This window comes from Lynx rufus, unplaced genomic scaffold (assembly GCF_022079265.1).
Source record: "Lynx rufus isolate CCGP_SWC_20201006 ecotype Redwood Valley unplaced genomic scaffold, mLynRuf1.p SCAF_14, whole genome shotgun sequence".
NCBI lineage: Eukaryota > Metazoa > Chordata > Mammalia > Carnivora > Felidae > Lynx > Lynx rufus.
The window spans coordinates 7,923,479-7,938,911 of record NW_025814828.1 but is presented as its reverse complement, the minus strand read 5'-3'; the positions used below and the strand labels follow the sequence as shown (position 1 = coordinate 7,938,911).

Below are 15,433 nucleotides of genomic sequence, written 5' to 3'. Positions count from 1 at the left end.
ATGACTACTGGAAAGAAACAGTCTCATCCTCATGAGCTACTGGAGATGGGCCATTCTCCACATTTCTGTGTTAGATCACAGCAGGCTTATGTTTTGCCCTATATGTTTTGGGGATTGTCGACTGTCTTCATACTGTTCTGTGTCCCTTCTGTGTCTATTTAGGGAGCTGACACATTAGCCACTCTTTGAGAGGTATTTGTGGTCATTTTTAACTAATATTCACTGAGCCTGCATAATGGGCACCTGGGCCCCATTAGCACAGTACAACTTTCTGTGGCTTGTTTGTACGGGCCCATATGAAATGACCGCGGAACAGTGCCGTCGTCTGAATGTATTTCCTTCCATTTTATGTGACACAATGAATGAGTGTTGAGTGAGGAGACCCATATGTCTCACCTCGGAGTTCTTTTCTATAATGATTGAATTTCTGCTTGAAAAGATCCCAGACTCTACACCCATGTCTTGAACTGTGCCTCAAGTGTCACGACATTTGGTTCTTTGGACTCAAAGGAGATTTGAAAAGTCCTAAAGAACGGAGAATCAATGTTTTACTTCCCTTAGAGCGGGATTTCTCAACCTGGGTCTACTGACGTTTTCGGCTGGATCATTCGTTGTTATGGAGGCTGTCCTGTCCATTGCGTGAGACGCTCAGCGGCATCTCTGGCCCCTACCGCTAGATGCCAGTAGCACCGCCCCCCACCAGGATGTCTCCAGACATTTCAAATGTTTACCTCACGCTGGACAAAAGGAGATGAAAATATGAGTGATTCCCTACCTCTGGCTGCACAGTAGAATAAAACTGTGTGCACCCTTAAAAATTCCCAGTGCCCAGACCCCCACCCCAGAAAGTGTAATTCCACCGGTCTGTAAGGGCAACTGGACAGGAGGGATTCTATAAACTATGAATGTGCGGCTTCTAACATGCGAATTCCGGTCCATATTGATTAGCGTACTCACCAGGGCACACCGTGTCACAGCAGAATCTGCTGCTGGTATAATCAGGGCAAAGGGCCTTAATTCTTGTCCGGCTACCTATCGCAGTCTGATAAGTTGTGTTCTTTTTAATCGGTTCATATGTTCTTACCCTTATTTTTCAATGGCTATTAGTAACCAGGATAGCTTTTTTAAACTAGAGGTTTTGCGTCTTCTGTTCTTGCCACTGACGACCTTTGCCTCACTAGATTAGAGTAATTCTCAGTGTTTATAAAGTGAATTAATGGGACCACACAGACTTGCATTAGGAATGTGTACCTTTAAAGTTGGTTCATTCTAGGATGATGATATGAATACTAGGATTTGAATACTCAGAATGCAGACTTTCAAGTGATTCTTCACAAGTGCCCATTCAGGCTAGACTGAGCAGAATGAGCATTTTCTGCGGGAGACGACTGAGTTCCCTCAACAGAGGGAGATGTGTGTGTGCTTCCTTATATTCCAGAACAACAGGAAGCAAGGATGTGAATGAGCAGAAAAGGAAGGGCCAGGGGAAGTAATTGACCAATATGTACTGAGCCATTATACATTTTGCAGACCAGATCGTACTTAGGAATTACATAGGCCCGGTGAAAATTTGGCGGAGTTCTATAAGGCTGCCCAGGGAGCTGGCTGGGAAATGGAAGGCAAGTCCTGGTGCTCCAAAGACACATCAGGGCGCCTAGGTGGCTCAGTCGGTGAAGCGTCAGACTCTTGGTTTCAGCTCAGGTCATGATCTCACGGTTTCATGGGTTCGAGCCCCACGCCAGGCTCTGCACTGGCAGCTAGCCTGCTTGGGATTCTCTCTCTCCCTCTCTCTCTCTCTGCCCTTCCCCCACTTGCGCTGTCTCTGACTCTCTCAAAATAAATGAATAAACTTAAAAAAATATTAAAAAAAAAGAAAAGAAAAGACACACTGCCCATCCAACTAAAGGGAGAAATATTAGGCTTCATGGCAAAAGAGGGTTTTTTTTTTCTCTTTTAAAGTAGCTCTTAATTAAATGGCATGTTTTCTGAACAACCTGGGGACCAGAGTGTGAGGGGGTAGCATGTAGGTCTTACATGGTTGTAATGGTTCACATGATTTTCTTCCACTTGAATATTAACATTGGGGTTCCTAACAGCTGCACATGTGGAAAATGATAATCATTTGAATCCAAGAGTAAAAGAAGGAAAACAGGAAACTCTAAGTGACCTCTTGGGTTAGGTCATCTAAAAATAAATAGGGGCAGCTTTTTAGAATCGAATTGCTCTCCCAATAAAGAGTGATTCATTAAGTGTTGGATATGCTGCTAGATTAATTGATTCAATCAGAATGAATTACGTCCTGCATTTTATTTAATTGCCTGGACATGAAACACAGCAGATCGTGTGACACTGCTGTGTCCCTCCTGCCCATATGACTTTTGAATTCCATATGGAAACTAATTCAAGATTGATGCTGGGTCGGAAAACATATTTTCATACAGAATGCTTCCCAGTCCTTAATTTCTCTTAGTTAAATTACTTGGCAACCCAAAAGCATTTTTTAAACTTTCAGAACTTCAGAAAGTTTCTTTCTTGTGTCAAGAAAGAAATCATTTGGGGGAAAAGGATTTTAAAATAGCTACTTTGTTCCAGTTTAATGTGGTTCCTAATCAGAGCACAGGGGGAGTAGGTTTTTTTGTGGCCTAAGTCTGGGAGGCAGGTCCCCTCTCCACAGGATATTTTCAGATTATGCCGTATATTTGTGGATATAAAATCTGGCAATAATTTAGGCGTGGCACCTTTCTTTGTGCCGAACTGGTATCACGCCAAGTAGAAAAATCAAGTATCGGTTATCACCATGTGGAACTTCGCCAAGAGAACGCACGAAACGCTGTCTTTGAGTGCTGTTGCCAGAACTGAGAGAACCAGAGGTCGGGGCGGGGGCAGTGGTGGTGGTCGCAGGGCAGAGTAAGAAGGGGCCACCTTGCACGGGACCGTGTGGGCCCCAGCACAATGTTTGGTCTGCATGCCGAGAACACTGAGGCGCCATCAAAGCGTATGAAGGAGAAGGGACATCTTAATGGTGTGCTTAAACAGATTGCCACACTGCAGTGTAACACGTGAACTTGGGATGGGAGTAGGACACGAGTGGAGGGAGGAAGCCTGAATCTAGAGGCGGAATCACTTCTGGTGAGGACACGGTCCAGGGTGGGACCTAGCGAGTGGTTGGAAAAGGTGGCAGGAAGGAAAAAGAGGAGAGGAGAAGGTCAGGAGATGTGAGGATGGAGAATTAGATGGGCCCTTTAGGTAGACATCCAAGCCACCAACAGTGAGGGTAGATCAGGGGTCTGACCACGAGTCAAAGTCAGTGACAATAGAAGAGAGCCATGAGCAGGAGGCAAGCGGAACCTCGCACACGCAGGTTTCTGCCACATGGCGGGAAGGCACAGATACGGAAGTGGCAGTAGGGAGCCAAGGTTCACCGGGCGGGAAAGTTCACAGTTGCTACTAACGAACCCAGCAGGGAAGGCAGTGTTCCTAGCAAACACATACTGTAGATTAGAACATGACACACACTGTCCCTGGCCCCAGAACAGTGAGTCTTGGGAAATGTCCATCTGGTTTTAAAAACCTATTATCAGCTGTATTAGCCACTATCAACACTGAGTCTCTAGGGTTTCCCCCCCGCCAAGAGAAGCATTTTGAATCCACAGACGAGCATGTGCACCCAACATTTTATTTACACCCGACGAAGGTTTTGCTCAATAGATTTGTGATGAGTCCTCAATTTGACAATAGCCACATTTGGAGAAGCAGAAATATTCAAAAATCCTGCTTAGAATTTTCCAGGGACTGTAGACACTGTGACACAAGTTTAGAGCATGGAGAGGCCTCCTTTCTGAAGCTTGTAAGGGTTCTCAAGAGACAACGACAAGAAACCAGAGACTACATTAAAACTCTGTCACTGAGAGGATAAATAAACTCAGCCAGGAAAGAAAGCCTGTTAGGGAAAAATGAAACTCTGTTAGAGGATCAGCTCTTGAGTAAGAATAAAAGAGAAATAAAAATGGAGAGGCTTGTATTCCATCTGTTTAATTGGTATTCAATTATTCCAATTTGCAAGCAGGGTGACAGAGGTTTGGACATTAAAAACGATGGATACCAAAGGAAACCATTTTTCTAGGGATATCAGCAACTCTAAACGAGTCTGGTTGGTTTTCCTTATGTGGAAAAACTGGCTAAGAGAGGAGTCCGTAGCCCCATCTTTGAGATAGAGAGAACAACCTGGGGAGGGGCAGAGAGAGGAGACAGAGGATCCAAAGCAGGCTCCGTGCCGACAGCAGAGAGCCCCATGCGGAGCTCGAACTCACAAGCTGTGAGATCCTGACCTGAGCCTAAGTCGGCCACTTGACCAACTGAGACACCCGGGCGCCCCTCCCCGATTGTTTTGAAGTAAGACGATTTGATTATTCCCATACACAAGACAGCGCTGATTTACGCGATAAATCCTGGCGCGCACAGCCAGTGGTCTGGTATTGTCCCCTTTGCTTTCTAATTTTGCTAGTTGGTGGAGGTGGCCTTTTGTCAATAGTGAGCATTGCGTCTTGCTGCACTTGTCTACATCAGTCACTCAAAAACATGCCTAATTTTTTGTGTGTTATCGTATGCCACCTAGTTTGTTGAGAATGATGGAGAATGGTAAACATCCTCTGAAAATCCCCAAATGGTGACGTTTTGATTTTTCGCTTTAAAACAGATTCATGTTTTGATGGAACCAAGGGTGCAGGCTTCTCAAGTACCATTTCTGCTTTTTTTAGATAATTTTTTTGTTTATTTATTTATTTCAAAAAGGAGAGAGAGAGAGAGAGAGAGAGCAAGCAAGGGAGAGGCAGAGAGAGAGGGAGAGAGAGAATCCCAAGCAGGCTCCGAGCTTTCAGTGTGGATCTCGATGTGGGGCTTGAACTCACAAACTGTGAGATCATGACCTGAGCCGAAATCAAGAGTCCCACGTTCAGCCCACCGAGCCACCTAGGCACCCCCCATTTCTGCTTTTGATGTAGACTTGGTCATTAGCCCAGTGATGTTAAAAATCACTGGCCATAGATCAAGGAAGAAAACCTTCCAAAGCCTCTTTCCACCTGATTTAATGTTAGCTTTTCCTTTCAAAGAACAAACAAGCCTTACAACTGTTTTCTCTTGATCATTCTGGTTTTATTTGTAGGGGTTATAAAAACAAGGGAGAGCCTAGACTCCAATATTCTGCTGCTAGGAGATGTAATTTTGACTCTAAAAGAAATAATGCATTTAACTTAATTATTAATGCTTTTCAGCATAAATCTAAAATACTGCCAGTAAAATGCCCGGCCCTAAGGATTAGTGTGCTTACAACAGACACGTATACGTATGGATTTACTACCGTGATCCAGAAAACAACCGTGTGTACATCTCCAAATAAAGCCGTAGATCTCTGCATTATGCTCCTTCCCCCCAAATTGTCCTTACGAGAGGATTTAACACGTTGTATCCTGGGCCCTTCACTGGTCAGTTAGCGATGAGAGCCCACTTGTGCGTGTGGCCAGCAGAATGGCTGGAGCATAGATCATAAGAGTGACAGCCCCAGCCAGCAACTGGAGGCAGAATGTGGGGACAAGGAACACAAAGGGAAGAGAGAAGACTTGCTCCCGAGCTGTTCCACCCCCTCTCGGGTTCTCATTTCGCATACTGGCTCGTTTACGGCGAACCTCAAAGTAGATCCACTTAATTGAACTTCAGTCTTTGCTTCCATGCATCTCTGCTTTATAGCACGTGGCAGACACACCTCTGTAGCTATTTACATATCTGACCCCCTCCCCGACTCTGAATCCTTCAAGAGCAAGGACCAGACCTTTTGTTAGCCTTACACTCCCTGCTGAATAAATGGATACATGCAGCCTTTTCATGCCTTGTATGTTCCGCAGGCTCTGGAGACCCATAAATCGAAGATGGGGAGTGTAAGGCTAACAAAAGGTCTGGTCCTTTAAATTTTTTTTAATGTTTATTTATTTTTGGCACGAGCGGGGAAGGGGCAGAGAGAGAGGGAGACACAGAATCCGAAGCAGGCCCCAGGCTCCGAGCTGTCAGCACGGAGCCTGACGGGGGGCTCGAACCCACAAACCATGAGATCATGACCTGAGCTGAAGTCAGACGCTTAACCAACTGAGCCACCCAGGCGCCCCAAAGTTTTTGCCTTTAAAACATACTTGAGATAGGTCGGCAGTGGGGTGGGGTGGCGGGGTGGGGGGGAAGACCAGAGGCCTAGATTTCTAAAACCATACTGGCCTGCTTGATAGAAATAGAAATGTTGGCCACTCTGATAAATACAAAAGCCACCTCTGTATTTTGATTGATGAATCAGTTCTTCGAGAAACGGGCATTCGAATATGTCTGTTCTTAGGTCTAAAACACGAGTGAGGGCCTTCCCTGGTCCGGTCATGGCTGAAAGTGAATGTTTGTTTTTTGGTTCCAGAATTCATCCCACAGGCATTTGGAATGCCCTTATCCCAAGTCATTGCAAATGACCGGGCCTATAAACTCAAGCAGGACTCACAGAGGGACGAACAAAAGGACGCGTCCGATTTCGTGGCTTCCCTCCTCCCATTTGGAAATAAAAGACAAAACAAAGAACTCTCAAGCAGTAACTCATCTCTCAGCTCCACCTCGGAAACACCAAATGAGTCAACGTCCCCGAACACCCCAGAACCGGCTCCTCGGGCCAGGAGGAGGGTGAGTTGGCCGGTGCTTTCTCTGACACCACTGCTGAAACAACCAGAGCGTTATTCTTGGAGTCTTTGCTCATGTGAAAACTGGAAATGTAGTCCAGGTATCTGTCAACGGCCCCACTCGGGGACAATTTGCGCTGGCCGTAGGGCACCGGGCGCACCCTCGGAGCCTTTTCCTGACCCCTCTCAGAGCTGTGGGGGGGGGGGCCCTTCCTTGGTTACCCGTGTGCCCCATGAGATCCTGAACATTCCACAGTGTCACTGTTGACCGTGCTCTAGTGTGATCTGCTGCTGTACTACCGGACTTGCCCTTGAGACTGTGGGGCTTGGGGGCAGGGCCAGGTGTTCTGGTTACTCTCTCGGTCTCTAGTCCAAGAACCCGCTTGGCCCAGTGGCTTGGCTACCAGTCTTCAGAAACAATGAGATTTTGTTTCATCAATGGAACTTTTTTCACTATACATATATAGATAGACAGAGAGAGAGAACATATGTCCTCTCAAATCAGTACTGTAACAACGGGGTGCCATTTATTAATTGGCGGCTGTGTTCTAGGCACTGTGCTGTTGTTTGGGGCTTCAAACTTCATGTTTCGATCCAGGGAAGCTGAGTGTCCAGGCCAACCGGTTGGTGATTGGCTGGGTCCGTTGATAAGCGTCTCTAGAATTCCCTCGGTCACCGGTCACCGGGAGGTCTCCCCTTTTCCTCTTGCCTGGAGACTCCAAACGTGCACCACCCCCAGCCACTCACTGCTGCCCTCGGTAAAAGCCCCAACACTCCCCACTTAAAATCCACATTCGAGACCTCTCCAAGATCAAGGGGGTGCCTGGGCCTCTGCTGTTCTCAAGGCTCCAGCTACGTTTACAGATGAGGCAATGACACCATTGTCGTTCTTCCAGCTTTATCACTGTCTCTCGGATTGCATGTTGGGTGGCAGTAACACCTGAGCTCCACGTTGGAACTTTTGGGGAATCTGGGGCCCCGGCAACGGGCCTGCCCGATGCCCTCTCCTCTGTCCAGGCCTTGCCGGGACACCGGCTGCGGACTCCTTCCTCTGTGCTTCATCGAAGGCCGGGGGGCTGTACCGACGTGGCTGGTGTGCTACTCCCCTATGCTCAGCCCTCACCCTTCCCAACATGGCGGCCCTCCTCCCACCCGCCAGCACCCCATCTCCGCCAAAGGCTCTCTCTGATGGCCAGAGGCACCCACCCATGCAGATGACAGGCTGCAAGTGCCGAGACGTCAACGTCGCCTCCCTGCCCCTACCGGGAGTTGCCCTTAATCAATGACTCTTGAGGCTTGTGGTATAAATAGCCCAGCTCACTCGCTCCCTAGCATGGTTACCTCTGAGATGCTTGACCTCCATGGTCTCCCAGTCGTCCCCAGGGCCTGGGGCACGAGCTGCCCCCGGGCTCGTCATAGGCTTAGTGGCGCTTCTCATCCACCGCCCTCCCTTCCCGCTCTCATTTCCTCACCCCTGCAGCCGTCTCCGGGAACCACTTCCCTGATAAAGCCCTTTATGCCATTTCTGGGGGGACACAACACTAAGACCATCCCATGGAATCCAGTTTTAAAACTCTACCCCCTAGAGTCATAGTTGCGATCTTCTTTTTACTCCCAAGGCTCCTCTCACTTGACCTCATTCATCGAGTATGTGATTCTTCTCTTGTTCCAAGGCATGAAGTGTCTTCCATTTGGAAAATGTTGTGTGTCGAAATTTTGACTGCCATTACCTGGCCCTATGTTGTGGTAGTTTCCTAACTTTTTCGAAAGGTGTTTGCTGCTTTCCGTCTAATGTACAAACAGCATGATTCAACCAAGCGGCGCTCTTGTAAGTGTGACAGGCAGTCATGGGCAAAAGCGTTATTGGAGAGCCTCTGAGGGAAGCTGTTTTCATTTTCCCCGTCTGCACTCTTTGTTCACGGCTGTGTATAATTTGCAGGGTGCGATGTCAGTGGATTCTATCACAGATCTTGACGACAGTCAGTCTCGACTACTAGAAGCTTTACAACTCTCCTTGCCTGCCGAGGCTCATAGTAAAAAAGAGAAAGCCAGAGATAAGAAACTGAGTCTGAATCCCATTTACAGACAGGTCCCCAGGCTGGTGGACAGCTGCTGTCAGCATCTAGAAAAACACGGTAAGCAGACTTGTCTGTCAGTGATCATGTATGAGAGACTTTCATTTATCCAAGCATCATGGATTTAAGTGCCCAAGTTCAGCGCTTTAGTCATCTGATCAGACTCTGGGCTGACGTTTCCTTACAGATCTGAGTGTGTGCCTAAAAGGGTACTGGGCTGAACAAGGTTGTGGGGGACAAAAATCAACTTGACAGTGTTGAGGCCGCCCAACGCCCAGTGGTCCTCAGAAGTGAACCTGGAGGCCAAGTATCTTAGGGGAGGCCAAGATCTATTGGTCTGGGTCTGTCCCCAAGCCTCCCTTCAAACAGAGCACAGCCACTTTTATCTTTTTCATGCATCGAGGTTACTAACAAGGCTTCCTTAAAAAAAATAAGAGTCCAGCTTCAAACAAGCAAACAAAGAGACAAACAAAAAGATTTGCAAACCATTCCTTACATGAATAGAAAATACGTGGTTTTTGGCAACAGCTTTCTATGTGGCTATTTGTGTTTTTGCGGGAAGATGTCCACTTCAGATCCTTCACAATGACCCTTTTGGCAACTCAACTCCAGGTAGTATGTTGACTTAAAAACAATATAGCCTTCTTCAAAAATTTTTCTGAGATGCAGGCTTTTGGCCCATTGAACTGCCATCTCCATAATCTGAATGTGTTTCCTATAGTGTTCGCATGCGTTTTGTGGACATGAGATAAGTTCATTGTTTCCAGTAAAACTGGGACTTTATAAAAAAATTATTAAGGGGATTTCTAAATGTCTTAATCACTAGGTAACATATGGATGACTTAATAAAACTGATACATATTGAAGCTTTGTCTATACAGAATTTTTATATGTACGTGTGTGTGTGTGTGTGTATCCGTATGTCTCTTCTCCTGGGAAGGTAAGCTGGAGGTCAAGGAAAATTTCTTAGTCATTTTGAATTCCCAGCACTTACTATCACGGTTAATACAATGTAGGTGTCCAATAAATATTACTTGCATGGAATTATTTTTAAAAATAGCTTAGCAACTAAAGAATTCAGTACAGCAAACATGCAAATTCAGCCAAAATTTCACTAGGATGTAGAAAAAGCGACTCATACTTTTATAATTATAGTTTTCACCTGTAAAAAGCATTGAGAGTGAACTGTAAGCATTTTAAAGAGTCCTAAGTGAGAATTGTACTCCAATCATTTAAACTCTAGGGCCAGGTTGAGTAACTGCTTATGTGAAAGAAAGAAAACTTTTTCTATTTTGTTTTTTAAAATAAATTGTCATGAATTATAATTTGAAAAATAGCCTTTCCTTTAAGCTTACTAAAAAACTGGACAGGGCTTCCTTTTTTGGAATAGTTAACATGCAGCGTAGGGCCTAAAAGAGACAAGATTGTCCTGGGTGATCTCTCAAGGCCCTGATTCCGTTTCTGGTTTCCATGGTGTTTAGCTCCAGAAAAGAGACGTGTTCAGATGCAAACGGATATTAATCTTGGTCCCTTAAAACCAATGAAAAAAAGAGCAAACCATAAAAACAATTCTTTCATAAGACTCTATCTGCCAGTTTGGGAAATGGGTAGCAGAGAGTATGATCCACTTTAGCCTTATAAACTTTTGTCAAAGATCTATTCATTCCCTCCGAAATTGGGCTTGGACAATGACCTTGACTCCATCCATGTCTGTGTGCGCCACCCTTTCCCTTGCGCCCAGATGCTTCCTATACTATATGCTCAGACGTCACTCCTCATCGGGGAAATACAAATCAAAACCACACTGAGATACCACCTCACGCCGGTCAGAGTGGCTAAAATGAACAAATCAGGAGACTATAGATGCTGGCGGGGATGTGGAGAAACGGGGACCCTCTTGCACTGTTGGTGGGAATGCAAACTGGTGCAGCCGCTCTGGAAAACAGTGTGGAGGTTCCTCAAAAAATTAAAAATAGACCTACCCTATGACCCAGCAATAGCACTGCTAGGAATTTACCCAGGGGATACAGGAGTGCTGATGCATAGGGGCACTTGTACCCCAATGTTTATAACAGCGCTTTCAGCAATAGCCAAATTATGGAAAGAGCCTAAATGTCCATCAACTGACGAATGGATAAACAAATTGTGGTTTATATACACAATGGAATACTACTTGACAATGAGAAAGAATGAAATCTGGCCATTTGCAACAACATAGATGGAACTGGAAGGTATTATGCTAAGTGAAATAAGTCAGTCAGAGAAAGACAGATACCATATGTTTTCACTCATATGTGGAGCCTGAGAAACCCAACAGAAGACCAGAAGGGAGGAGAAGGGGGAAAAAAACGTTACAGAGAGGGAAGGAGGCAAACCATAAGAGACTCTTAAATACTGAGAATAAACTGAGGGTTGATGGGGGTTGGGGGGGAGGGGAAAGTGGGTGATGGGCATTGAGGAGGGCACCTGTTGGGGCTGTATGGAAACCAATTTGACAATAAATTTCATATCAAAAAAAAAAAAAAAGAATTCCCTAAGCATCCTCAATTTCCCAGAAGCACAGCTTTCAAAACAATGACAACAACAAAAACACAGACAGTATAATGGAGACTCAAGTGCTATTACCTTTGTGGGATTTGGGCTGATTTTGAGGCTTATCATGCCTGCCCTCTTTACTTGATACTTCCTAAGCCTGAGGTCCAGGTGCTCTGGGTCAAGTTTCCATTCTAGTTCCTGATGAAAAGGAGAGAAAGGTGATCATGTCGATTTCTGGGACAGGCCCCAGCAAAGTCACGGTCCTTTGCCACATCTATGCCTTTTTTGATGTACACCTGTTTTTTCAGTGACTACCTTAAGTCGGGGTTACTAAATGCCTAGACTGCATGTTTTCTTTGAAGGAGAGTCACGGCATAGCTTGTGTCAGAGAATGGCATTGACTGCCTGCAAGCTGCCATTTGCTCTACCGATAAATAAGCAAACAAACAAATATTTTAGAAACTTAAATCAGATTATAATCAATTGAGATACATAGGAATTCTGGCACTTGATCAGTAACTAGTCATTTTTTAAAATTACAGTCATTTTTGCCGAGTGAAAAAGTACTATAATTGAGGAAATAATGTCATGGAAATGGGCATTTCTGAAGAGTCTGGAGGGATTCAACCAAATGAATAGTCCCGCTTGTGTAGAAAATGCCCTTATGTGATATTTCTGTAGAAATTTCAGCTATTCAGAAGCCATCAGAAAATCGGAGAGCAAATGCAGCCAAAACGAACATTTGCTAACACCTGCTATTATGTTAAGGTTTTCTATTTTGCACAAAGGAGACTCATCCCATTCAATCAGGGTCTGTTTCTCTCTTTATAACGGCAGATGCCAGATATGATTCTAAGCCCTTTATATGCATTAATTGATTGAATCGTTGCATAACTTTTCAGGTGGATACTTATACTCCTTTCGCAGATGTGAAATTTAATTCTGGAGTGATTCTAAATAGCTCAATTACCCTGTTTTTAAGCTCACAGAGAGGTAGAAACAATAAATTAAGCTAGGGGTTGGACTCACTTAGGAGGCAGACACACCGACAGAAGCGACAAAGAAGGTACAGGAGTCTTTTGCAAACAGACGCAGAGCAAAATCCCACCAAGGGCACAAAGACGTGATGATGCAAATCAGCAATAATTAGCCTCTCACCATGATTCTCTCAAATTAGTCTGGAAATTCAGAATACCATTTATAAGGTATAGAACTGATAAATGGGATGTATGGATTCATAATTATATTTATAAATGGATTTGTAATTATAGATGCTATCTCTTCTAACTAAAAAACCCTGGAAAACCAACCAAAAAGGGCTTATACCTAATGCATCATGTGGCAAGACCATAAAATATGTGTACAAAAAGATACCCATTGCCTATGTAAGAGCAATAATCAGTTAGATACCATCACAATAAAATAATTCACTCATACTAATACCAAAAATGTACCCAGAATATCTGTAATAAGAAGCCAAGAAAGTTCTGTAAAGAAAACGGCAAAGCTCTACCAACAAATCTAAAACGTGACTTAAGCAAATTAAGATGTTTACTTTGGTTCTGGATGAAAGAAATAATGTTATAAAGATTGAAATTCTTTCTAATGTAAGTATACGTTGTACTAGTCAGAACCTTTTCAGTGGCAAGAGAGAGGAACCCAGATAAAACTCGATCAGGCAAAGCACCGCCACCCCCCTCCCCCAATCCCATTTACATATGGAAGTGTCAGTATTGTATCTAAACTCAGGCACAACTGGATCCAGGAATCCAATGATGGCCTGAGAGCACGAGCCTGTTTGGTGGCTTTCCTCTCAGACCAACTCTCTTCACGTGGCTGCAAAATGTCCATTGGCAGCTCCGAACCCACCATCGCCCTCATAACTGATGATCCCAAATGAAGAGAAAATGAGCCACCAATGAAAAAAATAAATGGAGATGGTGATCAGCAGTGCTGATGATTAATGGCTTGCATAGGAAAAGGAGAGCTGTTCAGACATTCTGTGCCCCTGAAGTACATGATACTTCTTAGGGAGTACTCCTGCCCCCCAGAATCAAACCTGAAGCGACAAAAACTCTGGCTCAGCTATGTAAAAAGAACACACACGCGCGCGCACGCACACACCGAGTAAAGGCTGGACAGAAATAAGCCAAAATATTCATTGTGGTTATTTCTGCACCCGTTATTTTGAAAAGTACATTACCTGTTACCTTTTTCTGCACTTTCTAGATTTTCGTTGATAAGTGCTTGTGTTCATTATAATCAGTGAAACAAGAAATATCTAGTTTTACAACTGAGGGAGAGCTAAAAATTCGTATAGAATTTATGTTTAAGTAATCATTCCGAATAACAAAGAAAAGGTTACTTTTTTCATATGGAGAAGATGTGGAAATACACACTATCACGTGACAAATTTTTCATCACACAAACGTTTAACATGGCACGCCCCTGGTGCCTGCAGAGTTAAGCTGGAGGTGCCCGCAGACCATAGAGTGGGATGAAGAACCGTTAGTGCATGCGATTGTGCTGTTACTGCTCTGCGAGTTGCAGCTGGGTGCTGGCATCCTATTCTGGGTCTACGGTGATTTCCTCCAGAGTTTCGAGCCGTAAAACCGGACTGTTGATTTTGTTTGCTTCTTTGCAGGCCTCCAGACAGTGGGGATATTCCGAGTTGGAAGCTCAAAAAAGAGAGTGAGACAAGTAAGTGAAAAGGAAAGACCGCGTTGTACGTTTCACATGACTTTCAAATGAATTACCTCGTGCAAAGTTCAAGCGTATGCAAATTCATTTCTCAATATCTCTGCGGTATCCTCCCACCAATTAGAGTATAACTGACTCCCAAGAGGTAAAAGGCTCAGAAAGGTTGTGATAGAGTGAGGGTCAAACACTTGAAAGCAAAACATTTGGATGTGTCCATGGCACATACAGCCAAGCAAAACTAATTCATAAACATCTTGTGGAAATGATAAAAGCAGGAGATCTAGAGAGCACCTAAAACAGTAAGTGATAATAAGCAGAAGACTCTTGTATAGCACTTGTTTTTACTAAAATGCAATATGAATAATGCCATTGACATTCTCTTCATATAAGATGCTATTTTTGATCGTTGTACCTTCTCAAAAATAAACAGTTCTTAGTAAGTTTCCGTGAAACCCTCGATCCCCAATTCATTTTGCATGTGGGGACCGCACGCACCCCTTGGTTTCCTTCAGCGCTGTGCCACATTCCCCCAACAGAAGTTTGATACCTAGACTGTCAGGAATCGATGCCTATGATCAGGAAGGTATTTGTGCTCCTGATGGCTTCCCAAAGAGGCAAAAGCCATCCTTTGAAAAAGTAATTCATTTGTTGGCCAAGAGAAAATTAAAATGTTAAGTCTCCTCTCTTGGTTCCGACAGAAAGAAGGAACTCAGCAACTCAGAAATGGAGGCAACGGAAAGTAATTTTTAGTTGATGAAGCCGAATAAATATTTGTTCATATTAATAAAACTAACTGAAATAAATGCCTCTTTTTTTTTGTCAAAACAAAAGGGGCTTCCGAAAGGAGTATTGTCTTTATTTTCCATAGTCACACAAGAGACTATTGAACAGCTTTTAACATTTCACAACAGGACTTGCAAGAAGGAAGATGGTATAGTAACATTTTGGGGACGCTCACCTATGCGGACCTGGAGAACACTTTCAAAACATTACCTTATTGACTCCACCCACCTGCTCTGAGAGTAGCCCCTTCCTTCACCCACTTCCTTTGAGGCTTAGAGAGACTAAGAAACTTAATTCAAGATCACACAGTTTGATCCGTGCTCAATTCAAGATCGGTGTTAAACCCAAGATCACACAATTTGGATTAAGCTCTTTCCAAGGTCCGTTCTTTCTGCACACGTGTGCGCTCAGGAAGGAAACGTGACGTGTTTAAATGACCGCAAGTAGGAGTGATACCAGCGGAAGCCTTTATCGTTCTGGCAGCCTGCTGCGCACTAATGACAACTTGGCTGGAATCGATGAGCAATTCGGGACACTAACGCGCGTTCTGCTCAGGTGGAGAGGAGGCTGGTGTCAGAAATGGTTCCTCAGTTCTATCTGGATCCATCAAAGGGGAAAAACCTCTGCAGGGAGATTCATTTA

At 44.4% G+C, this 15,433-nt stretch overlaps 1 protein-coding gene across 3 annotated transcripts in view; it reads left to right on the top strand.

Moving 5' to 3' along the window:
* ARHGAP6 (Rho GTPase activating protein 6) overlaps positions 1–15,433 on the top strand; it is a 449,432-nt gene that overhangs the window by 394,321 nt on the left and 39,678 nt on the right. For all 3 annotated transcript variants that reach the window (XM_047075884.1, XM_047075885.1, XM_047075886.1), the window contains exons 4-6: positions 6,446–6,702; positions 8,638–8,833; positions 13,953–14,008. In XM_047075884.1, the coding sequence (XP_046931840.1) occupies positions 6,446–6,702; positions 8,638–8,833; positions 13,953–14,008 (509 nt within the window). The remainder of the gene's footprint in view (positions 1–6,445; positions 6,703–8,637; positions 8,834–13,952; positions 14,009–15,433) is intronic.